This window comes from Myotis yumanensis, unplaced genomic scaffold, assembly GCF_028538775.1.
Source record: "Myotis yumanensis isolate MYYU_CA2020_CCGP unplaced genomic scaffold, mMyoYum1.0.hap1 SCAF_4, whole genome shotgun sequence".
NCBI lineage: Eukaryota > Metazoa > Chordata > Mammalia > Chiroptera > Vespertilionidae > Myotis > Myotis yumanensis.
This window is the reverse complement of record NW_027223755.1, coordinates 34,234,245-34,258,819: the sequence shown is the minus strand read 5'-3', so window position 1 is coordinate 34,258,819 and position 24,575 is coordinate 34,234,245. Positions and strand designations below refer to the sequence as shown.

The window sequence follows — 24,575 nt, the reverse complement described above, 5'->3', positions numbered from 1 at the left end:
CCTGCTTACATTTTAAACTCTTCCCTTCATAATTCATAGCATTATGTAAAGAACACTATGTATTAACCTAATTAAGATTAAGGAGAGTACTATTTAACCATTAAACTGAACTATCTATACAATTACACAGTATACCAAAATGTGAATCTCCTGTGGAAATCAGGGAATTCTGTAGATTGTTCCCCAACATTTTTCTGCCTACCCGTAACCTTAAGTTGGTAGAATTAAATCTCAACTATAATTCTTTCAGTGTGATTTTCATGAATTTGAACTTAATATACAGGGCGTCCCACCTCCCAAATGTGTACACACTTTGAATAATTATTAATTCCAATGGGTTAAATCTGAAAAGAAAGAAACATTAATTCATCTATCAGCTATTAAGTTGTGTATACATTTTTGAGGGATACCCTGTAGTTAAGAAAATATCTATCTAGCAAATAAATGTTAATCAAGAATGAAGGGAACTATTCATTCCAGTCCTGGGAAAATAAATATTTACTGTAAAATATGTGAAGCTTCCCAAAAGGTGGCAATTTTCAAAGTTAAAATGTTAGCTAGATACAAGTAAATTTAACAATCAGGCAACAGGCTACAAACCTGCTTTTAAACATAATATATTAAGGAATATTGTATTAGATATAAACTAATAATTATAAATTAATTGCCAGAAACCATAAAATTACCTGAAAGTGAAATGAAAAAAAAACCTATTATTTATTAAATCCAACTTAACAGAATATGGACCAAAAGTCATTAATAGCTTTAGCTTTTATTTTTAAAATAATGTATCAGTCTTTAAGCAGAATCATCAATAAAAATGTACTAAGAGAAACAAATTAACCCACAAATCCAAGATTAAGTAGGGAAGTCCATTATATTTTAAAGTATTATTTTATTACATTTATACTGGACTCTTACTTCCAGAAGTACAATTTAGCCCTTTTAGGGGCACTAACTTTTGAAATCTGAAAATGAACAATTCAATTTAAATGAATATTACATTAGCAAATAAACATAAGAAAGTACTAAGAATATTAAGTAGCAAAGATTTTTAAAAAATTAAACATGTAGGAAACATAATTACTTTGTTGAAATGATTATTTCATGGCCAAGTTAAATTCAGTTAAATTCAGATACTATTTTGTGAAAATATAAAAAATGACTAATTGAAATGTTAAGTTTTTCAATGCATCCCTCCAAAAGGATTCATTCTAATTGCTATTCCAACAACTAAAGATTTAAATCAAACCATCTCTAATAAATTTTTAAACTTTTAAAAGCCTATTACTATATATATGTACTAAATACATATATATTACTATATATATGTACTATATATATACATATACATATATATCCCTTAAATTTGAACATTATCTTCAGTTGAAAAATTTGGGTCATCTTTGTTTTTTTTTAAGTTTTAAATAAAAATAGCGACATATATAGGAATAAATGGGGTCATGAAAATGACTAATATCACATGATATTTTGACAAAATATTAATTCTAAATGTTATTTTTGCCAAAATTTAAGCCTCTGACACTTCTGAAGATCAACATAACATGCATTTTACCGCTTGAAAAAGTAATTCTAAACAGAAAATCACAAGCTGACTAGTGTTTGCAATTATAAGTTAGATTAGATGGAAAATAACTAAGGAGATGGTTACAGAAGTGAAGGATTTATACTTGTTTTCTCACATGAAACTGGCTATCTTATGAAGAGCCATCTTATATTATTACCTTTTCAGTGTGCAGTGCTGGACAGAAAGAACAAGAGGACCAACAGAATTTGTCCAGAATGATGAAGAGCAATTACAATTTAAGGAACAGAGTATATGTACTCTCCATATGATCAAACAAAAAAAGATATTTACAGGAGCTTTCAAGTATAAAACGGCTATCATCTTGGCCTTACCTCAAGTTTTTCTGACAATATCTACCTGGGATGAACAAGAATAATCTTAACGAAAAAAAACAAATTCCTTGAAAAAATAATAAACAAATGGAAACATTTCAGCTCTCATACGTGAACAAGGAGAACCCCCCCCCTTTTTCTCTCTCTCTCTCTCTCTCTCTCTCTCACACACACACACACACACACACAAATATCTATAGACCTTGAAAGCTTTCCTTACATAAGCTCTAATTTAAGAAAATTATTTCACTTTCTCCAGATCTCTTGTATTCCTACTTATGCCTAACTTTTATAAATCAGTCTTTCATTATTTTAAAGCTGAATAAATATAGGCAAGAAAAATAATTAGTAGCAGGACCCAAATTAAATATGCTAATTATAACATAACAAACATTTAATAGAGCCCAGAACACAAGAAAACACTCAAACTTTAAATGATTGTTTTATAGACACCACACCAAACATGCACGCTCCATGTCGAAACTACTTCTATGGAAACTAAAAAAATAACAAAATAAAACTAAGATGCTGTTTTGAAATGCATAACAAATACTTTCCTCTAAAATACTTAGCTTTATTAAGAAATGGTACTAAAAATAACAGAGTCAAACATTTGCTCTATTCTACTTACATATCATAAATAAGACAGCTGTTGATGCAAGACATACGTACTCCTTCACGATCTTTCCATAGTCACCATACAAGCATTCTTGTATCAGAATAAGCTGTTTACCAGCCAACCGTATGTGGTTGAAGGATTAAAATGACCATCTATACTTTACATAGTAAAGCATTTTCAAAAAATTTAATGTACACAGTGACAAAAAGGGAAAAAATACCACAGTAATTCTGGACACATGAGGTGGAATTAAGCAGCTTCATAATCAAACCAGGCTTCATTATTTGCAATAAGGGCAATTCTTTCCATTCCCCACCCAATACTTAAGTTTCAATAGTATTAACCTTAAAAAAAAAACTCAAGTTGAAACCAAATAACTGATGTGCTACCCAGCTTTGAAATCTATAAGTAACTCTTCCCATGAGGTAAGGCAACTGAGTAATCTGATTGTATTATATTGTATTAAAATAATTATACTTGATTTTTCAATAATATGCTAATTAAAAGGTATATCTTTTTTGGAAATATAACAATAATGAAAAGAGTTCTGAAACTATGACTTATGGTTTAGGGTGGTGGGGAAATATTAGCAATGTTGTCATTTTACTGCTTGCATACTTTCTACAAAAAGTGAACCTAAGAATGATGGATGACCTATATTTTAAATCAAGTAAACAAATCCTTAAAAACAAAACAACCTCATGTATTCTCCTTAAGTTCAATTTCTGCACATCATTTATGAGAAGATGATTGAGAGGTAATAATTAAGGCCATCCCATATAGACATCTAAAGGATTTGCTTTAAGTAAATTAAGAACATGCTTCATTTTCAATGATCACAGTATAAAACTGATGGTCCCAAAACTGCACTGTTGTTTTAAGCTCTAAAGTCATTCTTGAAAACAGGACTTCCCTCTCATATTAGGTGAACTAGGTAAGAAGCTCTTTTGACATATCACTTGCACACTTCTCTATGGGAGTGAATGGAATATCCATCTAAATTCCGTATGAGTTGAGAATGACTAGTACATATAAAATTCTAGAAAACAGTATACCACATTGTAGAAGGCACTAAAGCTTCAGCTTGTGCTCCCATAGCCCATTTTTTGAAAACCCAAGTTTTCTTTTTATAATGATATCTTTGCCATCTACCGCTGACAATACACACTACAATATTATTCATAATAAGCTTGGAAATGTCAAGAAAGTTAAAAAAGAAGTGCTTACTTTGTGGGGAAACCCAATGATTCTAAACACTGAATACTAATACATTATTATTAGTATTCAACACAGTTGTTCTTCCTTTTGAAAGAGAACAGTAGTAGCATGCATTGTCAGTTGTTTTTTTAATCCACTTATTTAAGGAATTTGAATCTGTAAAAGTATTGTAAAGAAAAACTTGTCCTAAACAGTGAGAAAAAGAAACACAATAGTGAGAATTTAACACAATCACTATAAATCCTGTGGAGTTAAGTGTTAAAACTTCTTACATATTCTGCACTTACAAGGGTGGGTATATATCTGCACCGATTTCAAGCACATCATCAATCTGTATATGTTGAAATTTTAAAAAAAAGTAAAACAATACAAAATTCAGTAACTAACACTTTTTAAAAGAGCCTCCAATGTTTATCTCCAGTCTTTGAGGAGAGTACAAATTTGGATCTTTGATGTCCCATTTATTTGTAATGGTTCTTGGCAAACACTAACAAACCACAGGACAAGTGTGCCAGCCACCATGGAAATACACAGATTTTAGAAGATGAGTTTGGGTAACATCAGTTATCTTCATGATGTCCATGCTTTCTTTTCTTACTCACTAACAAGATGGCCACAAAGCCACCTAACAACTAGAAAAGCTGTCAGCTTGTCTCTTTATGCTCAAATGGATTCTTCATTATTTAACATCTTGTTAAGAGTAATGAAAAGCTTTGGATTTTATTCCAGCGTGCATTTAGAGGTGCACTTGTCAGTCTTACACGGCTTCTGTTTTGGTAGAAAGGTTTTCTTCATTTGGCTGACAATTCCCATTTTGCTGTACTTGGTTTTCCTCAGTCCTTGGTGCATCCTTGTCATCTGCTTCTTTGCCCACACCTGATTCTGGTTCTTTATTGTGCTCCTTCTCCTACAATGAATATTAAGGGATACATTTAATATTTTTCTCAAGAGTTGCCTGTTACTACATTTGCTTATGGCTAAAATATGTAACTTTATTTTTTTGAGAATTAATAAAACTGGGTTTTCTCCCATTACCATTTCATATATATAGGTTAAACAAATATGTATCCATATATGTTTTGCACTTCTCATAAAAGATGGGCAATCCATGGAAATTAAATTAGAAAAAAATAGATCAACAGAAATTTTAAGGAAGTGTTCACTAAGTGTTGTTCACTGACTTCAAAAAATGTGACAGATCTGTGGAAAGAGTAAAATAGTTGCCAAAGACACCGGGATAGATTTGCAATCTGGAAACCAAGGAAGCAAAAGTAAGGGACTGTAGAAAAGCCAGTCACTATTCCTCCTAACAAAGACTGTTCAAGAACGTCCATGTTTTGCCCTCAGCTTAAGTGAGGATTAAATGAGAACATGAGGAATAGTGCTTGGCACATAGTAAGTGCTCAAGAAATACATGTTATTGACAATGATAAACTTCTATCAGTATGAGAGTAAATAAAACTGTATGATAAAAGCTCCAGAACTCATAATGATGTTCAAATACAAATTATACCAATATAACATAATTCATAAATTCTTAAAATATTCATCCCAAAACCCTTAATTGCTAGAATTTGGTTTTCTATTAATTATCTAATCCAACAAACCTAATTTCAGTATATATTACAAAACCAATAATGACAGAACATCTGTCAAATTTGTTGAAACAAAATACTGAGGAAAATGGCATCAAGTAGAAATCTGAATATAAATATCAAATACATTTGTTACATGTACCGTAAATAGTCTAAAATTTTTCTTACTATATGCCATTCCATGATTCTCTAAAATAGAGAATGTGGTTGTTTAACTTTTAATTAGCTCTTATCTATCTATCCCTTCAAAATTTAGTTTTAAAAAGACTGTCAACTTAACAAATACAAAAGAATACCAAAAACATACAAGACACTGTTGCCGTCAAGGACCTTTTAGCCTAAAACTACTTCTATGCAATAAAGAACAATCTCAGTTATTAATTATTAAAAGTCGAAACACTGAATGACCATTGCTTACTTTAAGTGAAGTATTGTTCTTCTCCAATTTTTCTTTCCCATCTCTGTCATTAGAATTCTTTCTTGTTGAGGTTGAACGTTCTCTCTCTCTTCTTTCACTAATATGGTCCCTTTCTTTTTCTCTCTTTTTATCTTTCTTATTTCTGCTATAAGAATATTGATAATATGTCAGTTAACTTCTAAGAAATGAAAGACCTGCTCTATTGTTGACAAAATGTTACCTAACACTAAAGCATATCAGTAAATAAGCATATCAGTAATCTACTTTGGTCAAGTAACATAAATGAGACCTATGATGCCACCTACACTACCCACACTCCAATTAACTTTTAATTTAACTTTTATTTTTTTAAGAATAGTTTTTACTGATTTTTAGAGAGAGAAAAAGAAGAGAGAAACATCGATGTAAGAGTGCAACATTGATCGGCTGCCTCCTGCATGCCCCTGACCAGGAATTGAAACAGCAACCTTTCAGTGCATGGGATAATGCCCAACCAACTGAATCACACCAGCCAGGTGTTCACATAAAACAAAATTTAGTACTGTCAATTTATTAGTTCTGAAACATTTGAGAGTTTACCTAGCTACTATAATTAGGATAAAATGAAACCAGATATATATATGTGAAGTAACTGCTAATGGGTATGGGCTTTCTTAAAAATGACAAAAAATGTTCTAGAATTAAGTAGTAGTGATGGTTACAGAACACTGTAAGCATATTTTAAAAAAACCACTTAATTGCACATATAAAAGGATGAATTTTATTGTAAGTGAATTATTTCTCATTTTTTTAAAAATAACTTGGGTGAAGGTGGGGTTGGGTAGTAACTGACCATACACACACACACACACACACACACACACACACTCTCTCTCTCTCTCTCTCTCTCTTTCTCTCTCTCTCTCTCTCTCTCTGTATATATTATAGACTGTCCTTTGTGAAAAAAGGGAGAAAATCAAATATATGTATCTGCTCAATTTTGCAAAAAGAAAGGAAGGATAAAATAAACAATCTCTTACAGAGGGTGGAGGGGAGTAAGATTAAAGGAATAGGGAAGACAGTGACACTTTGTAAATATATCTTTTTGTCTAATCTGAATTCAAAACTGAGAGAAGTCTTGACTTTCGTAAACAAAGCTTTTTTTTTTCAATAAAAATATGGCTACCTCTATCATATCCTATGTCTTTCATTATTCTCACTTAAAAACAATAGCCCACAAGCAAATAAACAAAACACCCCTGCTGGGAAACATGCTCCTTACACTCTGGCAAAGCTTTTTATAAAAACTATGACTTACCAATAAAGGAATGAAAAAACAAACAAAAATCAATACCTTCCTATGTACAAACCCAACCTCCAATTAGATAATGTAATGAAAGAAAAGAACTCATTAACGAAAGCAATAAAAGTAAAATATGTATAAGAATTTAGAAAATACATAAAATCTGTATGAAACAAACACGTAAAAAACACTAAAGATGGCCTGAATAAGCAGAAAGATATACTATGTTCCTGAATAGAAAGATTCATCTTCATTAAAGTCTTATGTATTAATAAAGCTACTTATAAATTTTCTCTAATAAACATAACTGTAATACAAATCATCAATAGGTTTTATTTCTAGAACCTAGACAACTGACTCTGATGTTCAAAGGGAAAAATAGACATGCAAGCATGGTCAGGAAAGCTCGAAAAAAGAGCCATGGGAAGTATGGGGGAGAACAGGCCTTATCAGCTATTAAGAAATACTATGTAATCTGAATAATTAAAACCATGACACAGAAATCATCAGTCAAACCAATCCAACAGCACAGACAGTGATTTTCAACAGCGTGCTGCAGGAATTTTTAAAACATGCAATACCAGACTATTTAGTCAGGAGCACCAACCTTTTTTCCCTTAGATTATCAAATTAAAAAATGACAACCAACACAACACAACAGTCCTCCTATATGACTGAAACAAAACTATACTATTTTTTGTCTCATCAGCAAAAAACGTATTTTTTGGTGTGCCGCAGAATTTTAGTAATTAGATTATGTGTGCCATGAGGTGAAAAAAGTTAAAAATCGCTGGCCTAGAAGGCCCAGAAATAAACCCAAAGAGAAAAATTTAGTACATAATAAAAGCAATCTATCAAACTAGTATTAGAAAAATTGAGTTTTTAATGAATGGTATTAGGACAACAGTGAAGCATTTGGAAAAATAAAATAAAATTGGATGGTACATTTGGATAAACTCCTAATGGATCAAAGATATAAATGTAAAAATAAAACCATAAAAGTAGAAGAAGAAACAATGGGGGAATTCTATCATAACCTTAGAATAGGAAAAGACCTTTCTAAATTTATGACAAAATCTAGAAATTAAATAGAAAAAATTGAGAAATTAAGTTATATAAAAATAAAAAACATTTGTATTTAAAAGCTGGGATTTAAATATGACAAAGTAAAAAAACAGTTACTGAATAATTATTAAAAACTATCCTATTTAACATATTAGCAAAATTACATACTCTAAATTACCTCATAAATAAATGTGGTCAATCTAGAAACAATAACTTAGAAGGATAAGTTTTTAAACTAGGAAAGATACTTGAAATCAAATCACTAAAGAATAGTCTCCCCAATACAGAAAAAGCTTCTGAAAATATTAAAAAAGACTCCATAGGAAAACTGGCAAAATATATAGACAATTCACAGGAAATGGCCTTCAAATATAGAGATGATCACTTTTATTCTTAAGAGAAATACAACTAAAATAACTATAATGGTACCATTACTCATCAATTTAGTGGGCAAAAACCCACAACTTTGATTACATAACCTGTTATAGCTGTAGGGAAACAAGCACTCTCATGCACAGCTGGTTAAAGTACAGGGATTGCCAATCCGTATGAAAGGCAATATGGAAAACTCTCAAAATTACAAACACAATCCTCTAACCCAACATTACCATTTCTGGAAAGTTTTCCTACATACGTACGTACACATTACAAAATGAAATAAGTCCAAAGCGATTCATTACAGTATTGTATCATTTAGAGCAGAAAAACTAAGAAAGCCCATTCTACTGCAGGCTGGTTAAGTAAACTAAGGTACTATCATACAACAGAAGTCCATGCAGTTGTAAAAATGAGTAAAGCAGCACTCTCTGACAAATATGGAAAGATCTGGTTGTGAAGTGAAAAAAGCAAGTGCACAACAGTGTATATTTTGTACTGCCTCTTTTATTAGAAAGATGAAAATAAGTACATATCCTCACCTTGTATGTGTATATGAAACTGGAAGGATACACAAAAAATGAATAGTCATTACTTACGGGAACAGAGTAGATGGGCACATGGGCGAAAATTAAGACCTATCACTGTATAACCTTTTATACAGTTTTGATTTCTCAACCATGCAAATGTATTACATATTGCTCATTCAAAAATATAAAGTTTTAAAAATAAACTGAAGAGAAAATTGTCGCTCCTGCTTCATTCTTAGTATGGGCACATACTTTCAACCTACCTCCTAGGGGATGGAGACCTCGAAGATTTCCTTTTTATGGTTTTTGATGTTCTTGGGGATCTAGAAGAACTCCTGCTCCGCCTCCTTCGCCTTTCCCTGAAAGTCAACGATATGCCATATATTACTACAGCAATTTAAATAAAGTGCAATTCATATCAGTGGACGAGTGGATAAAAAAGCTGTGGTACATCTATACCATGGAATACTATGCAGCAGGAAAAGAGGATCTCTTACCCTTTGAAACAGCATGGAGGCATCTAGTATCATGCTAAGTGAAATAAGCCAGTCAGAGAAAGACAAGTATCACATGATCTCACACATATGTGTAACCTAATTAACAAAATAAACTGATGAACAGAGTGGATCCAGAGACATGGAAGCATGGAACATAGTACAAAATCTCAGAGAGAAAGCTGGAGAGGTGGGTGGGTGGGAGATAATCAACCAAAGAACTTGTATGCATATATGCATAATCCATGGACACAGACAATTGGGTGGTGAAGGCCTAGAGTGGGGGCAAGCTGGAGAGGATTAATAGGGGAGAAAGGGGACATATGTAATACTTTCAACAATAAAGATTTTTAAAATCCTATATAATAAAAAGGCGAATATGCAAATCGACCGAACGTGGAACAACTGGTCCCTATGATCGCACTGACCACCAGGGGGCAGACGCTCAACGCAGGAGCTGCCCCCTGGTGGTCAGTGCACTCCTACAGGGGGAGCGCCATTCAGCCAGCAGCTGGGCGCACAGCTGGCGAGTGCAGCGGCAGTGGTGGGAGCCTCTCCTGCCTCCACAGCAGAGCTTAGGATGTCCACAGCAGAGCTAAGGAAGCAGGCCTAAGCCGTCAGTCGGACATCCCCGAAGGGCTCCCAGACTGTGAGAGGGTGCAGGCCGGGCTGAGGGACCCCTGCCCCCTGCCACTGCACAAATTTCATGCACCGGGCCTCTAGTAAATAAAGAAATGACAATTCAAATACGCAAAAACAGAAGAGTCCTTAATGCTCTCAAGTGGCCAGTATTCTTTGGAAGCCAGTTTAAGCACATGTCCTTTATGAGCACGTTCTATTATCCAATTTTAGTGCAGGTCAAATTATGAACCATAAATCTTACAGATTAATAAAAAGATCTCCTAACATTTCATCTTAGAAAGGGTAGAGGACCTCCAACTCATCTTGTTTATTTGAACAATAATTTGAGTTGAAAAAAATATTAATGGATGTTTCAGATTCTCTCAAGTTAGATATGTTCTTCCTTAGCATCTAAAACATGTTTTGTTTATCAGATCCATTGTCATGCATCTAGCTCCTTGCTGCCCCACTGGGAATTATTTTGTAATAAGGTCACTAACATGCCTTTTTCAAGAAATGAAAAATAAGTTGGCTTGAAAAATGTGAACTTTCCAGACCTAAGTTTTCAGAGTATCTCTAAAAAAGTATTACGTTAACTCATCTTATGCTTTGCCCTCCCATCTCCTACCATTTCATTACTGTTGTTCTGTTCATTTAAAATTGAGTGCAGAGTTGCTTAGAGATAAGTAAAATACTTAAAACCATGGATTTAAATATGACAAAGTAAAAAACAATTACTAAGATTAAGTGTTTATTGTTATTAAAATTATTTTGCTTAACATATTAGCAAATATGAATACTCTAATTCATTAGCAAGGTGGTCAACTTAGAAACAATAAATTTTAATATGTTCATAATTCAAGAATGAGGTATGAGGATATAGTTATTAAATGACTAATGTATCCAACTATCTCACAAGGAGTTCTGATAATTAGTGGCCATTGGCCATATAGCTGAAAGAATCAATTTCTAATAATTCAAGTTGTTCTTACTACCTCAGTAAATTGATTCTAGGTTAAGGAAACATTCTATGTTTTCATTTATAAAATAAAAATCTAAATAATATTTTAGATGTGGTATATATAATAGATATTAAGACCAAAAGAGCTTAAGAATTTTGAGAACACAAATAAATTAATTCCAACTCTACCTGAAGCTCTCTCCTCCATTACCCAACTTTATTTCCAGGATACCCCAAAATTATACTTCTGACTGATGAAGAAATTAGGTAACAATATTCCATTAAATCAATGCTATTCGGTTAACAGCTCAGCACAAGAATCCAAAGCACTTTTTCCATAGCATGAGAACATCTGTGAATTCCAGACTTTAAGTATACACAAAACCGGCTACCCCTTGATCAGTGTAACTCTTTGTTCAGGAAGTACTATGTACAGGTGAATATCTAATAACTACCAATTGATGGTAAGAGCTAAGGCTAAATAGACAGCAATTTAGAATACCAGTTAGTTGAGAAAGAAGTGGGCAGCTCTAGTAGGAAGAACTGCAGTTGGTTAGAATTAGATTTAAATTTTAGTTCCACACCTTACCAGCCACACAACTGGGGCCATGTTGCTTTTAACTTGAACCTGTTTTTACAATTGGAAAATGAAAATAACTCAAGCCTTGCAGTGTTATGATGAGGATTTAGAATACCAATAAAGCACCAAACATAGAGCCTGGCACATAATAGGTACTCAATAAATATTTTCTCCTTCCCCTTCTTGGTCTATTTATTGATAGTAACTTTTAAACATTAAAAGGTTTTTAAACATTGCCCCTGCCGGATGGCTCAGTTGGTTGGAGCTTCATCCCTGCACCAAAAAGGTTGCAGGTCCAATTCCCGGTGGGGGCACATATGTAGGTGTAGGTACAATTCCTGGTGGGGGGGAGGGGTTGTAGGAGAAGCAACCAATAGATGTTTCTCTTTCCCTCTCTTAAAGCAATAAAAACTTATCCTTAGCCCTAACCAGTTTGGCTCAGTGGATAGAGCGTCAGCCTGTGGACTGAAGGGTCCCAGGTTCGATTCCGGTCAAGGGCATGTACCTTGGTTGCGGGCACATCCCCAGTAGGGGTGTACAGGAGGCAGCTGATCGATGTTTCTCTCTCATTGATGTTTCTAACTCTCCATCCCTCTCCCTTCCTCTCTGTAAAAAATTAATAAAATATATATTTTTTAAAAAAACAACTTATCCTTGGGTGAGGATTTAAAAAATAAGTTTTTATATATAAAAATTTTCTTTTAAAAAGTAGATTAGGAGAATATTGGAAATAAAAATATTAAGTAGACTATTTTTCTGAGCAATCGAAATGTTTCCCTGATTTACTAAACAAATTAGAGCAACTGAAAAGCAGAAAAATGCTAAAAAGTGAGAAATTGTATCTCTTCACCAAGCTTCTCTGAAAGTATGAAACATTCTAAGCATTTATTTTCCAGACCCCAGAGGTTATTTAGGAATATATTTAGTACTGAATGTGAATATCTGAACTTCCTTAAATATCAAGCGACTTTAAAATGGGCCAAGAAAAAAATGAAACATTTCATTCAGTCATCAGAAAAAGCAAATTCAACTAAATGGCATCAAAAACATTATTTGGTGTTGTGAAGAGCGGTCTCTAAACAATTACATAAACACAAAAGAATATGTGACACAGAATCATTAAAATCACTGTGCCATAAACATGCAGTCACAGGGCTCAACAATACCCACAGTAAATGAGGTTAAATTAATTCTTCAAATTTTGGTTCAATGTGCGAAAATATTACCAGCTTATTTTAAGCCCATCCTATCTAATAAAGAGGGAATATGCTAATTGACCCTCACGCCATTGCAAAGATGGCGGTGCCTACAGCCAATAAGGAGGGAATATGCTAATTGACTGCCATGCCCTCAAAGATGGCAGCGCCCACAGCCAATAAGGAGTATGCTAATTGATGCCCCGCCCTCAAAGATGGCGGCACCCACAGCCAATAAGGAGGGAATATGCTAATTGACTGCCCGCCCTCAAAGATGGTGGCACTCACAGCCACAAGATGGCGGCGCCCAGTCCCCTCAGCCCTGCTGGGTGGCAGGTGTGCGGCAAGGCCAGGCCTGCCCCCAGGCGGGCCCAGCCACTCTGTGTGCCTGCCTCTGGAGTCCTCCAGTCCCCTCAGCACCCAGCCGCCCAGGGCCACCCAAGGCGCAGGTAACCAGGGCCAGCCGAGGCTTGCGCTGCCAGCAGTGGCAGCAGCAGAGGTGTGATGGGGCGTCGCCTTCACCTGATCGCTGGATCACCCCCGCCCCTGAGGGCTCCCAGACTGTGAGAGGGGGCAGGCCGGGCTGAGGGACGCCCCCCTCCAGTGCATGAATTTTCATACACCGGGCCTCTAGTCTTAACATAAAGTGTTGCTTTCAACTCTATGCTGAATCAAGTTTTTTAAAGCAAATAACCAAGAACTAGTTAGAGAATTCTCAACTAAACTTAATTTCTAAAAGGAGAAAGGGCTACTGTACTCCTGATACTAAAGTACAAAGTAGATGGAAAATTTCATCTAACCTTCAGTTTCCTCATGTTTTACAACCATGATAATAGTCTTCTCATAGACTTATTTCTTTTTAAAATATATTTTATTAATTTTTTACAGAGAGGAAGGGAGAGGGATAGAGAGTTAGAAACATCGATGAGAGAGAAACATTGATCAGCTGCCTTCTGCACACCCCCTACTGGGGATGTGCCTGCAACCAAGGTACATGCCCTTGACAGGAATCGAACCTGGGACCCTTGAGTCCGCAGGCCAACGCTCTATCCACTAAGCCAAACTGGTTACGGCACATAGACTTTTTTAAAGATTAAATAAGGTTAGGCATGAAAAACTGCTGACACATAAAACCTGTCATATAGTAAAAGCACTAAAATGCTTGAATTATCTTGTATTATCTAAACAAAGACTAGCATTAAGAATAAAACCAGAAAAAGAAAAAAAAAAGAATAAAACCAGGAGGTCACCGTTTGATTCCCAGTCAGCACACATGCCCAGGTTGCGTATTTGATCCCTAATAGGGGGCATGCAAAAGATGGCTGATCGATGCTTCTTCTCTCATCATTGATGTTTCTCTCTTTCCCTCTCTGAAATCAATAAAATAATATTTTTAAAAAGAATTTTAAAAAAAGACATTCCTGTTTCTGAAATTATTTTCTATGAAAAATTATGCTTAATGCCTTTAAAGCTTGCTTAAAATATATATTTTAATATATAGCTTAACACAAGAACTTCTATTTATTTATAGCCACGGTATCATCCGGAATAATGAAATGTAGGTTTACATAATCTTCAATCAATGAAGGTCCTCATTTTGCTGCAGTTACTATGGCAACCTACTCCACCTGGTGGCAGAGCACTTATTAATAGATTAAGGGAACAGTCCTAAGAAAAAAGCAAAATCTTAAAAATGACAAAACAAAAAATGTAAACGTTCATGCGTTCAACAAAATACTGCAGTAAAAACTAATTTAGATGAAAAAACACTAACACTGCAATTTCAGAAATCATTTCACACAAAACTAACCACACCACTCCAAAGAAATATGGAAGTCTAAGAGGTCAATTCTTCTATATTTAAATTTTAAAAAGGCCCTTCCACTGTTTCCATATTTTGGCTACTGTGAATAATGCTGCAATGAACATAGGGGTACATATATCTTTGGGAATAAATGTTTTCACATTTTGGTGGTAGAAATCCAGAAGAGTTACTGGGTCTATGCTCCATTTTTTGAGAAACTTTCAGTTTACATTCCCACCAGCAGTGAATGAGGGTTCCTTTTCTCCACAACCTCTCTAACACTTGTTATTACTTGTCTTGTTGATAATACCCAACCTAATAGGTGTGATGTGATGTCCAACTGTCCTTTGCTAGATCACTGGACAAAGAAGATGTGGTACAAATATACAATGGAATACTACTCAGCCATAAAATGCAATACTGCCATTTGTGACAACATGGATGGACCTTGAGAATATCATGATAAGTGAAATAAGTCAGACAGAAAAAGTCAAGAACCTATGATTTCACTCATATGTGGGATATAAAACTGAAAGCAAAAAAATGAACAAACAAAAACTCAGACACACAACAGTATGGTGGTTACCAGAGGGAAAGGGGACTGGGTGATACAAAGGTAAAGGGTGGTAAATATATGGTGGTGAAACGAGATTTGAACTTGAGTGGTGAACACACAATGCAATATCCAGGTGATCCTATATAATAAAAGCCTAATAATGCTAAGTGTCCGATCATCCGTTATATGCTAATGATCTGCTAAGGCCACTCAACCACTCGCTATGACGTGCACTGACCACCAGGAGACAGTCAACCGCTCGACCAGTCACTATGATATGCACTGACCACCAGGGGCAGACGCCCCGACCGGTAGCTTAGCTTGCTGCTGGGATCCGGCCAATCAGGACTGAGCGAGAGGGGCCAGACACGCCCTGGAGCCCTCCCGTGGTCCCTTCCCGCCCGATTGTGCACCAGTGGGGTCCCTCAGCCTGCCCTACGCCCTCTCACAATCCAGGACCCCTTGAGGGATGTCGGATAGCCGGTTTCAGCCCAATCCCGCAGGCCAGGCCAGGGGACCCCATTGGTGCACAAATTCATGCACCAGGCCTCTACTATATTATAAAATTGTACACTTGAAACCTATATTATTTTATTAACCAATGTCACCCCAATTAAAAAAATAAAAACTTGCCCCTGTCATCCCACCCTCCAAGAAAATCAGCAGCAGCACCATCTGCTAGTGCTGCCACCACGTTAAAATAATGGATCACAAAAGAGAAGTAAAACTTTTCAAATAATTTTGCCCAATACCATCCATCCTTCCTTCTCACAGATTCAATCCTGTGGCAAGCCCTCTTAGAGAAATGCTTACTCTGAAAAGGAAAATGTTTTGATATTACTGTACTGATTCCACTTGTAAAGAAAATCTTGTCCCCCTCAGTTAAAATTCTTATTTTCATTTGTCATCAGTAAAAACCTTGGTAAAAATTTTAAGCACATCAAACCTGCTGGAACTACGAGATCTTCTTGATGCATTGTAACTTCTGGGCGGTGTTCTGGATTTTTTATCCTTCTTTCTTTTCTCATCTATCTCTTTGGATCTGTCCTTTTCTCGTTCCTTTTCTTTATCCTGTTCCTTTTCCTTCTCTTTGTCTCGCTCCTTTTCATGCTCTTTTTCCCGCTCTCTCTCTCTGTCCTTTTCCTTGTCTTTATCCTTCTCCCGGTCCTTTTCCCGGTCTTTATCTCGGTCTTTATCTTTGTTTTTACCCCGTTCCTTTTCTTTTTCACGTTCCTTTTCCCTGTCTCTCTCTTTTTCCCTTTCCTTTTCTTTATCTTTTTCTTTCACTCTTTCCTTTTCCTTGATCTTTTCTCGAGTGTCTTTTCTCTTGTCCCTTTAAAAAAGAAAAAAAAGAAAGTAAATTCACAACTGAAATAATTCTACTCCCCAAAAGAACCTTCCTCTCTTTCTTCAATAATTATCAATACAAAACAATTTATAATAGCTATAAGACTTAACAAGTTTCTATATAACTCAGTTGTAACTGAAGCTACTAAATAAAACAAATATCACTCTGGCCAGTATTACTAAATCGTTAGAGCCCATGCACCAAAGGGTTGCAGGTTCGATTCCCAGTCAAGGGCACTTACCTGGGTTGCAGGTTTAATCCCTGGACCAGTTGTGGTGTGTGCGGGAAGTGGCCAATGTGTCTCTCTCTCACACCAATGTTTCTCTTTCCCTCTCTCTCTCTCTGTTTCTCTTTTTTCCCCTGCCTACCTCCTTTCCACTCTCTCTAGAAATTGATGAAAAAAAATGACCTCAGGTGAGGATTAAAATAAATAATTGATTAATTAGTAAAATAAAAACAAATACCAGGTGGAATTAAGTACAGAAACCTCATGAGTCATAATGGCAATCAGATCCAAATCAACGGCAACCAATATTAATTACTAAAACAATCAGGAAAAAAGTTTACTTTCCCTCACAACAGATTTTTAACAAATAAAGCCTTTTTTTTTTTCACCCAAAACTCACCGTGAATGTGAACGACTCCTTGACTTTCGTCTTTCCCTGGATTTAGAGCGTTTTTTATGTGGGCTCTTAGATCTACGTCTATCTTTTTGTCTTGAACGTGATCTATTATGGGATCTACTCCTAAAGAAAAACAAATTGTTAGAATGTCAAATCTTTTTCTTAGAATTTCAACTTTCAGTGATGTCTTTCAAATAAGAGAATTTTAAAAACTATCCCAAAATATGTATCAATATTTTAAAATTCTCCACTATGTAGTGCTTCAGTTAGATTATCTAAAATACTTTATTTATGGAAACTTTATCAGATTGATCATTATTCAGAACACCAAGATAAAAACAGAGAAAGAATTTAAGTTATTTCCTGTGTCAGATTTAAGTTAACATTTCTCAGGTGTGGCTTTCTTTTGCTAACTTATTTTCCTTTTTTTCCCCTCCAGAATGTCTCACAAAACAGAATATACCTCTGTGAAAACAGAAGACAAAATAATGCTAGTTCTGTGCATTATCTCTTCTCATGCGAATCTCTTTTGCTAATTATTACGTGCCTTAATATAGACGACTTCTCCTATGATCCAAGTTTCCATATCACAAATTGTCTTTAACTCTTGACTTGCATGTAATGACTACTTGGGACTACAACTTATCTTGACAAGTTGTAATCTTCAGTGATTACATAGTTCAATAGTTTCTATAAATGGCTGTGTGCTGTTTGTCAAAATACATATTAAGAAGATATAAGCAGGATAGTACTAGTGACAGTACTAGTGTGACAGAAAAATAAGCTTCATCACTTGAGTTAAAGCTAGACATAACCAAACGTTGGATTTGTAAGGCCCTGATTTTATAACTATACTAGTGATTGGCGCCAGTGAGAGCTTTATATGTATTGTGCACGTGTGAGTCAACTTTGCCTGTTATATATATAGAATAAACTTGATTAATTAGACCTGCTTTCTGATTTAGCTAAGTTTTTTCCAGCCTAGTGAAGCACCCCAACTTCTCTTTCAAGTAATTGTCAGCAACACAGCAGTAAATATCAACACAAAGCTGATTATTATTGTTGATCACGAAGGGAGAACAAAGGGTAAAATATTTAACTGCAGCAGTGTTTATATTCTGTACAATGAGAAAACCTAAAGTCATTTTCACAGTCTACCGTTTATTCTTTTCAGTCAGGTCAAGTTTCTAAACTTTCTAACTCTCTGTTTTCCGGCTAATGAAAAGAAAATAGGATTCTCTCAAATCTCCTATCTACCTACTCCAGGACTTCTGTGAGGATCAAATGAGATGAGGCAAGTGAAAACACTTCACAGACATTTGGTTGATGTGTAAAATGTTTGCATGTGGCTATAAAGCAAGTCACGTTCCTGGGCTGAAGAAACTCCAAGGAGGCTAGTTGTTAGGGAGAGGAAGCCGGGCGTTCCTACGTGATGTAATTACCTGGCACCCACAGCGACTGTTTCCAAGCTGGGCTGGGCTATGGGCCACATTTTGCACCATGGGGTCTCGGCAGCATTGGCTGCAATTTGGTGGGGTGTCGCTCTGGGAAGGTGGCAGGGCCTGTTTCCCACTTGGGGGAAGCCAAGTGTTGCTTTGTTGGTGCCAGGTCCACGGTACCGTTTCTTTGTAAATGGCCAGTGCATGTCATGGCAGCTCCTGCATTGAGCGTCTGCCCCATGATGGTCAGTGTGCATCTTATTTTCAACTGAACCGGTTGTACATACACTTAGCATATTAGCCTTTTATATATATATAGATAGATAAAGATAGCTATTAAAAGAAACCCTTATTACTGGAATTCCAGAAGGAAAAAAACAATAGTTTTTCCAATTGTGAAATTCTCTAGGCTCCTTTTCCCACTGAAATAACTGCTTATGTAATATCTATCTACACTAATAAAAGAGAAACTTGGTAATTAGCGTACGACCACTACCCTTCCCATTGGCTAATCAGCATATCCTTATGCAAATTAACTGTCAGCCAAGATGGCGGCTGGCAGCCATGCACTGAAGCAAGCAGGGAGGCTTGCTTGTTCCAGTGACTGCAGACTCCAACATTCCCCGCCTGCCGCTGCTGGCCTCTCAGGTGCAACTCTAAGCAACTATGTACTATGTTGCAAATAAGAAGCTAAACAAAACCCCAGAAACCGGCTTTCAATCAGCCGGGCTTCCGGACCGCAACATTGTATCGATGTTTTCAGCAGCGAGGCCTCAGAGCTAAAGCTGGCCCAGAATAAAAAATTTTAAAAAAGAAAAAAAGGAGCGGTTGGGAGCTTCAGTCACCCACTTCCAGAAAACAGCCCTCAGCCCCTCACCCAGAAGGGCCAGGCACCCCAGTGGGGACCCCCACCCTGATCCAGGACACCCTTCAGGGCAAACCAGCCGGCCCCCACCCGTGCACCAGGCCTCTATCCTATATAGTAAAAGGGTAATATGCCTCCCGGCACCGGGATCAGCGGAGCAGCGAGGCCTCCCGGCACCAGGATCAGCGTGACAGGGGGCAGCGCCCAAACCTCCTGATCACCCTGCGGCTCTGTGTGTGACAGGGGGCGGGACCACAACCTCTCTATCCGCCCTGCTCTGTTCGTGACAGGGGAAGGCGCCCCAACCCCTTGATCAGCCCTGCTCTGTGCCTGATAGGGGGGAGCTCCCCAACCCCCTGATTGCCCTGCAGCTCTGTGTTTGACAGGGTGCGGCGCACCAACCCCCTGATCGGCCCTGCTCTGTGTGAGACAGGGTGCAGCGCCCCAACCACTTTCCCCCACGGGCCCTGCTCTGTGTGTGACATGGTAGAGCCATAACCTCCACATTGGCCCTGCCCTGAGTGTGACAGAAGCGGCGCCCCAACCCCCTGATCGGCCCTGCTCTGTGGGTGATAGAGGGTGGCGCCCCAACCCCCCTCCACAGGCCTTGCTCTATGTGTGACAGGGTAGAGCCATAACCTCCCCATTGGCCCTGCCCTGAGTGTGACAGGGTGCAGCGCCCCAACCCCCTGATCCGCCCTGCTCTGTGTGTGACAGGGAGCGGTGCCCCAACTCCCCTATCAGCCCTACTCTGTGAGTGACAGGGGGAGCTCCTCAACCCCCTGATCGACCCTGCTCTGTGTGTGACAGGGTACGGAGCCCCAACCCCCCTGATGGGCCCTGCTCTGTGAGTGACAGAGGGGAGCTCCCCAACCCCCTGATCGGCCCTGCTCTGTGTATGACAGGGGGTGGCGCCGCAAACTCCCCATCGACCCTGCCTTGAGTGTGACAGGGGGCGGTGCCCCAACCCCCCAATCGACCCTACCCTGAGCGTGACTGAGGGTGGCATCGCAACCTCCCGATGTGCCCTGCTCTGTGAATGACGGGGTAGCACCCCAACTCCCCAGTCGGCCTAGGGGCTGCACCTAGGGATTGGACGTGCCCTCTGCCACCTGGGCGCAGGCCTAAGCCAGCAGGTTGTTATCTCTCAAGGGGTCCCAGACTGCGAGAGGGCATAGGCCAGGCTGGGGGACCCCCCTCCCCCTCCCCCCCCCTCCCGAGTGCACAAATTTTTGTGCACCGGGTCTCTAGTATATATATAAAGGCCTAAACGACCGGCCAACTGGCTGGTACCTATGACACGCACTGACCACCAGGGGGCAGATGCTCAACACTGGTGCTGCCAAGTGACAGCAACTTTGCAGAGTGCCCTCTTGCACTCCGGGACCTCTCGAGGGATGTCGGACTGCCAGTTTCAGCCCAAATCCCCGCAGGCCTAGCTGCAGGACCCAACCGGTGCACGAATCTGTGCACCGGGCCTCTAGTGTTTTTTTATAATGAAATATCCTAGGAACTATTAAAATATAACAATACTGAATGCACACAACCTTAATAAACTGATGAGTCACTGGCTTTGGAGTCAGACAATCTGAGCCTAACACTCAGCTCTGCCACACACCAGCTGTGAGAACTCTCACTAGTCAACCTCTCTATCCTGAGTTTCTTCATTTGTAAATGTAGTAAGAATTATAGGGCTGTCATGAGGATTAAATCAGATGATGTATGGAAAATTAACTGCCTAGCAGTCTCTGGCACAGAGTAAATGCTTAAAATTCCTAACTCTCACTGTCATCACCATCAACAGTATAAATGAAAACTTTAAATTCTATCTTTATTTATTCCAAAGAGGTCAAATGAGCTTTCATAAGTATGCTTTATATAATTAAAACTCATTTTGAGTCATGTTTTCATGAATTAAAACAAATATCTATTAAAGAAATACATATAGTTAAATGCTTGTGGTATACTATGAAATCAGACAACCCTTGATTAATAATGAAATCTTGTTTTTTAAACACATTTTTTCAGCCAAAATTTGTTTTTCAACAGCTAATTTTCAACTGAACCACTCATCTATTATGTCTTTAAAAATTATACATTTACCTTCATACCACGTTTTTAATATAAGAAGATAAGTCAGAGTTTGTTGAAATTTTTATCAATAATAACCTAAGAGATACAAGGCTCAACTAATAGGTATTAAGGCAAAAATGCAAAACTGAGAACATTTTTATTCCATTTACAGACATCCACATGGGATAAAGGGCCTTTGCTTCTTTGTACTTAATAAAAAATCTTAAGATTTCTGTTCTTAACTTTACTAAAAATATAAATAATTTGTTTTAATCAAACAGTGCTTTCCACCTTAATTAAGCAAAGAAAACCCTTTAAAATATTTAACCAGACCCCTGATAGATACAAGTTACTTGGCTTCCTACCTTACCCTGTAGGTCTCCTTAGAGTTTGAAAGTTACCGCCCAAGAATAATTATTGTATTTTAATTTTGACATTAAATATTTTCGTGTCTCTACATCACCCTCTAATCACATACAAGTTTTTTAACTAGGAATGCTAAAAGCTTCAAATCAAGAGTAAATCTAATCTAACCAAAGATAAGATTTGAATTATTGTTAGCAGTTCTCATTTTAGAGTAATGTGCAAAACTGCATTTATAAATTAAAGTGAATAAAGGGCAATTTACCATCATGTTGCAAAAATCATTTGTAAGTCAGTTGTTTCCCATAAAATGTTATTAAATGTCTTATAGTCCTATGCTGGTCTTTAAAATATAATAATTAGAGTGCCACCCATCTTTCCTAACACTATCTGGATGAGAACACATAAAAATTTGGAAACAAAAAGTGGGAACAACTCATCCCAGTCCTAACCAAGGTCACAGTGACAAAAAAACCCTTCCTCCCTCCTAAGAGGAAGGAATAAGAAGGGTAGGGGCTTTAGAAGCACCTGAGGACAGTGAGAACATAGAAAGGTGGCCTTCAAGAGAAAGGGCTCCTACTGCCCACACTCCTGCTAAGTCTAGCAGGTCAGAGCTAGCACTAAGGGCATCAAATCCCAACAGCAGGGGAGGCAAAGCCAAGAAATGTCCGACATCCCTCTCCCCTACTGGGGTGGGGGAAGTTACTTCCATGGCAAGATCCTTAAGTTTTCTGGGTAAGGGGTCCCCCCCCCCGCCCCCTTAAATCATCCTCTTATGTATTTAAGAACTTAGTAAAAGCTATATATGTTTCTATAAACCATGTATAAAAATAGTATATGCTTACCAAAAACGTGTGTGTGTGTGTGTGTGTATTCATGTATATGTGTGTGTATATATGTAGATATGTGTATGTGTGTATATATACAGTTGAACCTTGAACAATGCAGGGGTTGGAGTGTTGACCCACCGGACAGTCAAAAATCTTCTAACTCCCCCAAAACTTTAGTTATCCCTCAGGATCCACAAAAGATTGATTCCAGAACTAACCCTTCCCACCACAGATACCAAATTTTGCAAATGTTCCAGTCCCTTATACAAAACTAGAGGCCCAGTGCACGGCACTCATGCATGGGCGGGGGGGGGGGGGCCTCAGCCTGACCTGCGCCCTCTTGCAGTCTGGGACCCCTCGTCCTTCACCCGTCTGCTCACTGCTCCTTAGCGCTGCCGCGGAGGCAGGAGAGGTTCCCACCATCGCCATTGTGCTTGCCAGCTGTGAGCCCGGCTTCTGGCTGAGTGGCGCTCCCCATGGGAGCACAGTGACCACCAAGGGGCAGCTCCTGTATTGAGCGTCTGCCCCTTGGTGGTCAGTGTGCATCATAGCGACCGGTCATTCCGCCATTGGTCAATTTGCATATTAGGGTTTTATTATATAGGATGGCATGGAACAATGCATATGGTAGGCCTCTCACTTTTGTGGATTCCTAACTGCAGATCGAAAATATGTACTGTCTTCGATATGTGGTTGATTGAATTCATGAATCCTAAACCCACAGATATGGAGAGCTATATATTTACTGAAAAGAATCCACATATAGGTGGACCCATGCAGTTCAAACCCATGTTGTTCAAGGGTCAACTGTATGCATGCCAAGAATAAGTAATTTATAATGCTACACAGTTGGACCTACATGAAAGCAGTCCCATGAATGAGAAACAATTAACAAATTTCAGTTTAGACTGAATAATCCTCCTCCCCACAAACCCTTACAAAGGAAAAATACCCAAATATAGTTAAAATGATGAGAGCAAAAACCTTAAAGTGGATAGTTAAATTATTTGCCCCAACAGATAAAGCTTCCCAAAGATTATCAAGGAAACAATGATGTCAATCATTAAGTTTGGTTTTATTCAAGCCTAGAAAACCACTAAGGTATTAGATTTGGAGCCTGGCTCTTGTAATCAACACAAAATGAACTCTTCAATTCAATTCTGTATTTCCTTGACCTCCTTTATGTTCACCACATCCTGTCAACCTATACTAATGTCAACAATCTAGCACCACTGTTTCTATACCCTTTTCCTTCTCCAGTTCTGGCTTCTGCTGCACTGGTCATTCCTTTTACATGAAACAACTTTCTTCACTTGGATCTGAACTTGCTTTATTGTAAGGCCTTGGATGGAAGAATACAGTAAAACCACATGCCAAAGGAGATTTTGCAAACTAAGAATAACAGAGAAGTATAAACCAGTAAATAGCAAGAAGTATACCCTATTAGAGTCAAAGAAATATTTTCCTATCTCATTGTTTCAATCTCCTTGAACAACACAGAAAAACAGACTAAACTGAGCTTGCCGGTGAGGTTCAACATACTGCAGCATACTAAAACTCTCCCCTCTTTTCTAATACCCTCACACCTCACACACATAAACATGCACACACTGTTATCTACCTCTTCTCTTCAGGCCTAGGTATATGTGTGCATACAGCATACAGTTAGAATCCACTATATACATTTCCACATTTCAATAACAGTCCCCCTACATCTTAAAGAAGACAATTAAGATCCCCTTTGAGTCAAACACAACAGATTTAAAAAGAAAGTTAAAACAACAGAGCTATGCTCAAAAA

General features: G+C 37.6%; 1 protein-coding gene across 4 annotated transcripts in view; it reads right to left on the bottom strand.

The window, feature by feature from the left end:
• Window positions 1–875: 875 nt before the first annotated feature.
• Window positions 876–24,575, bottom strand: part of SREK1 (splicing regulatory glutamic acid and lysine rich protein 1) — a 48,870-nt gene continuing 25,170 nt past the window's right edge. For 3 of the 4 annotated variants that reach the window (XM_070412092.1, XM_070412096.1, XM_070412095.1), the window contains 5 exons: window positions 17,209–17,328; window positions 16,181–16,567; window positions 9,286–9,381; window positions 5,771–5,915; window positions 876–4,664 (listed from right to left, as the gene is read on the bottom strand). In XM_070412092.1, the coding sequence (XP_070268193.1) occupies window positions 4,515–4,664; window positions 5,771–5,915; window positions 9,286–9,381; window positions 16,181–16,567; window positions 17,209–17,328 (898 nt within the window). In that variant the 3' untranslated portion in view covers window positions 876–4,514. The remainder of the gene's footprint in view (window positions 4,665–5,770; window positions 5,916–9,285; window positions 9,382–16,180; window positions 16,568–17,208; window positions 17,329–24,575) is intronic. The other variant, XM_070412094.1, reaches the window with a different exon arrangement.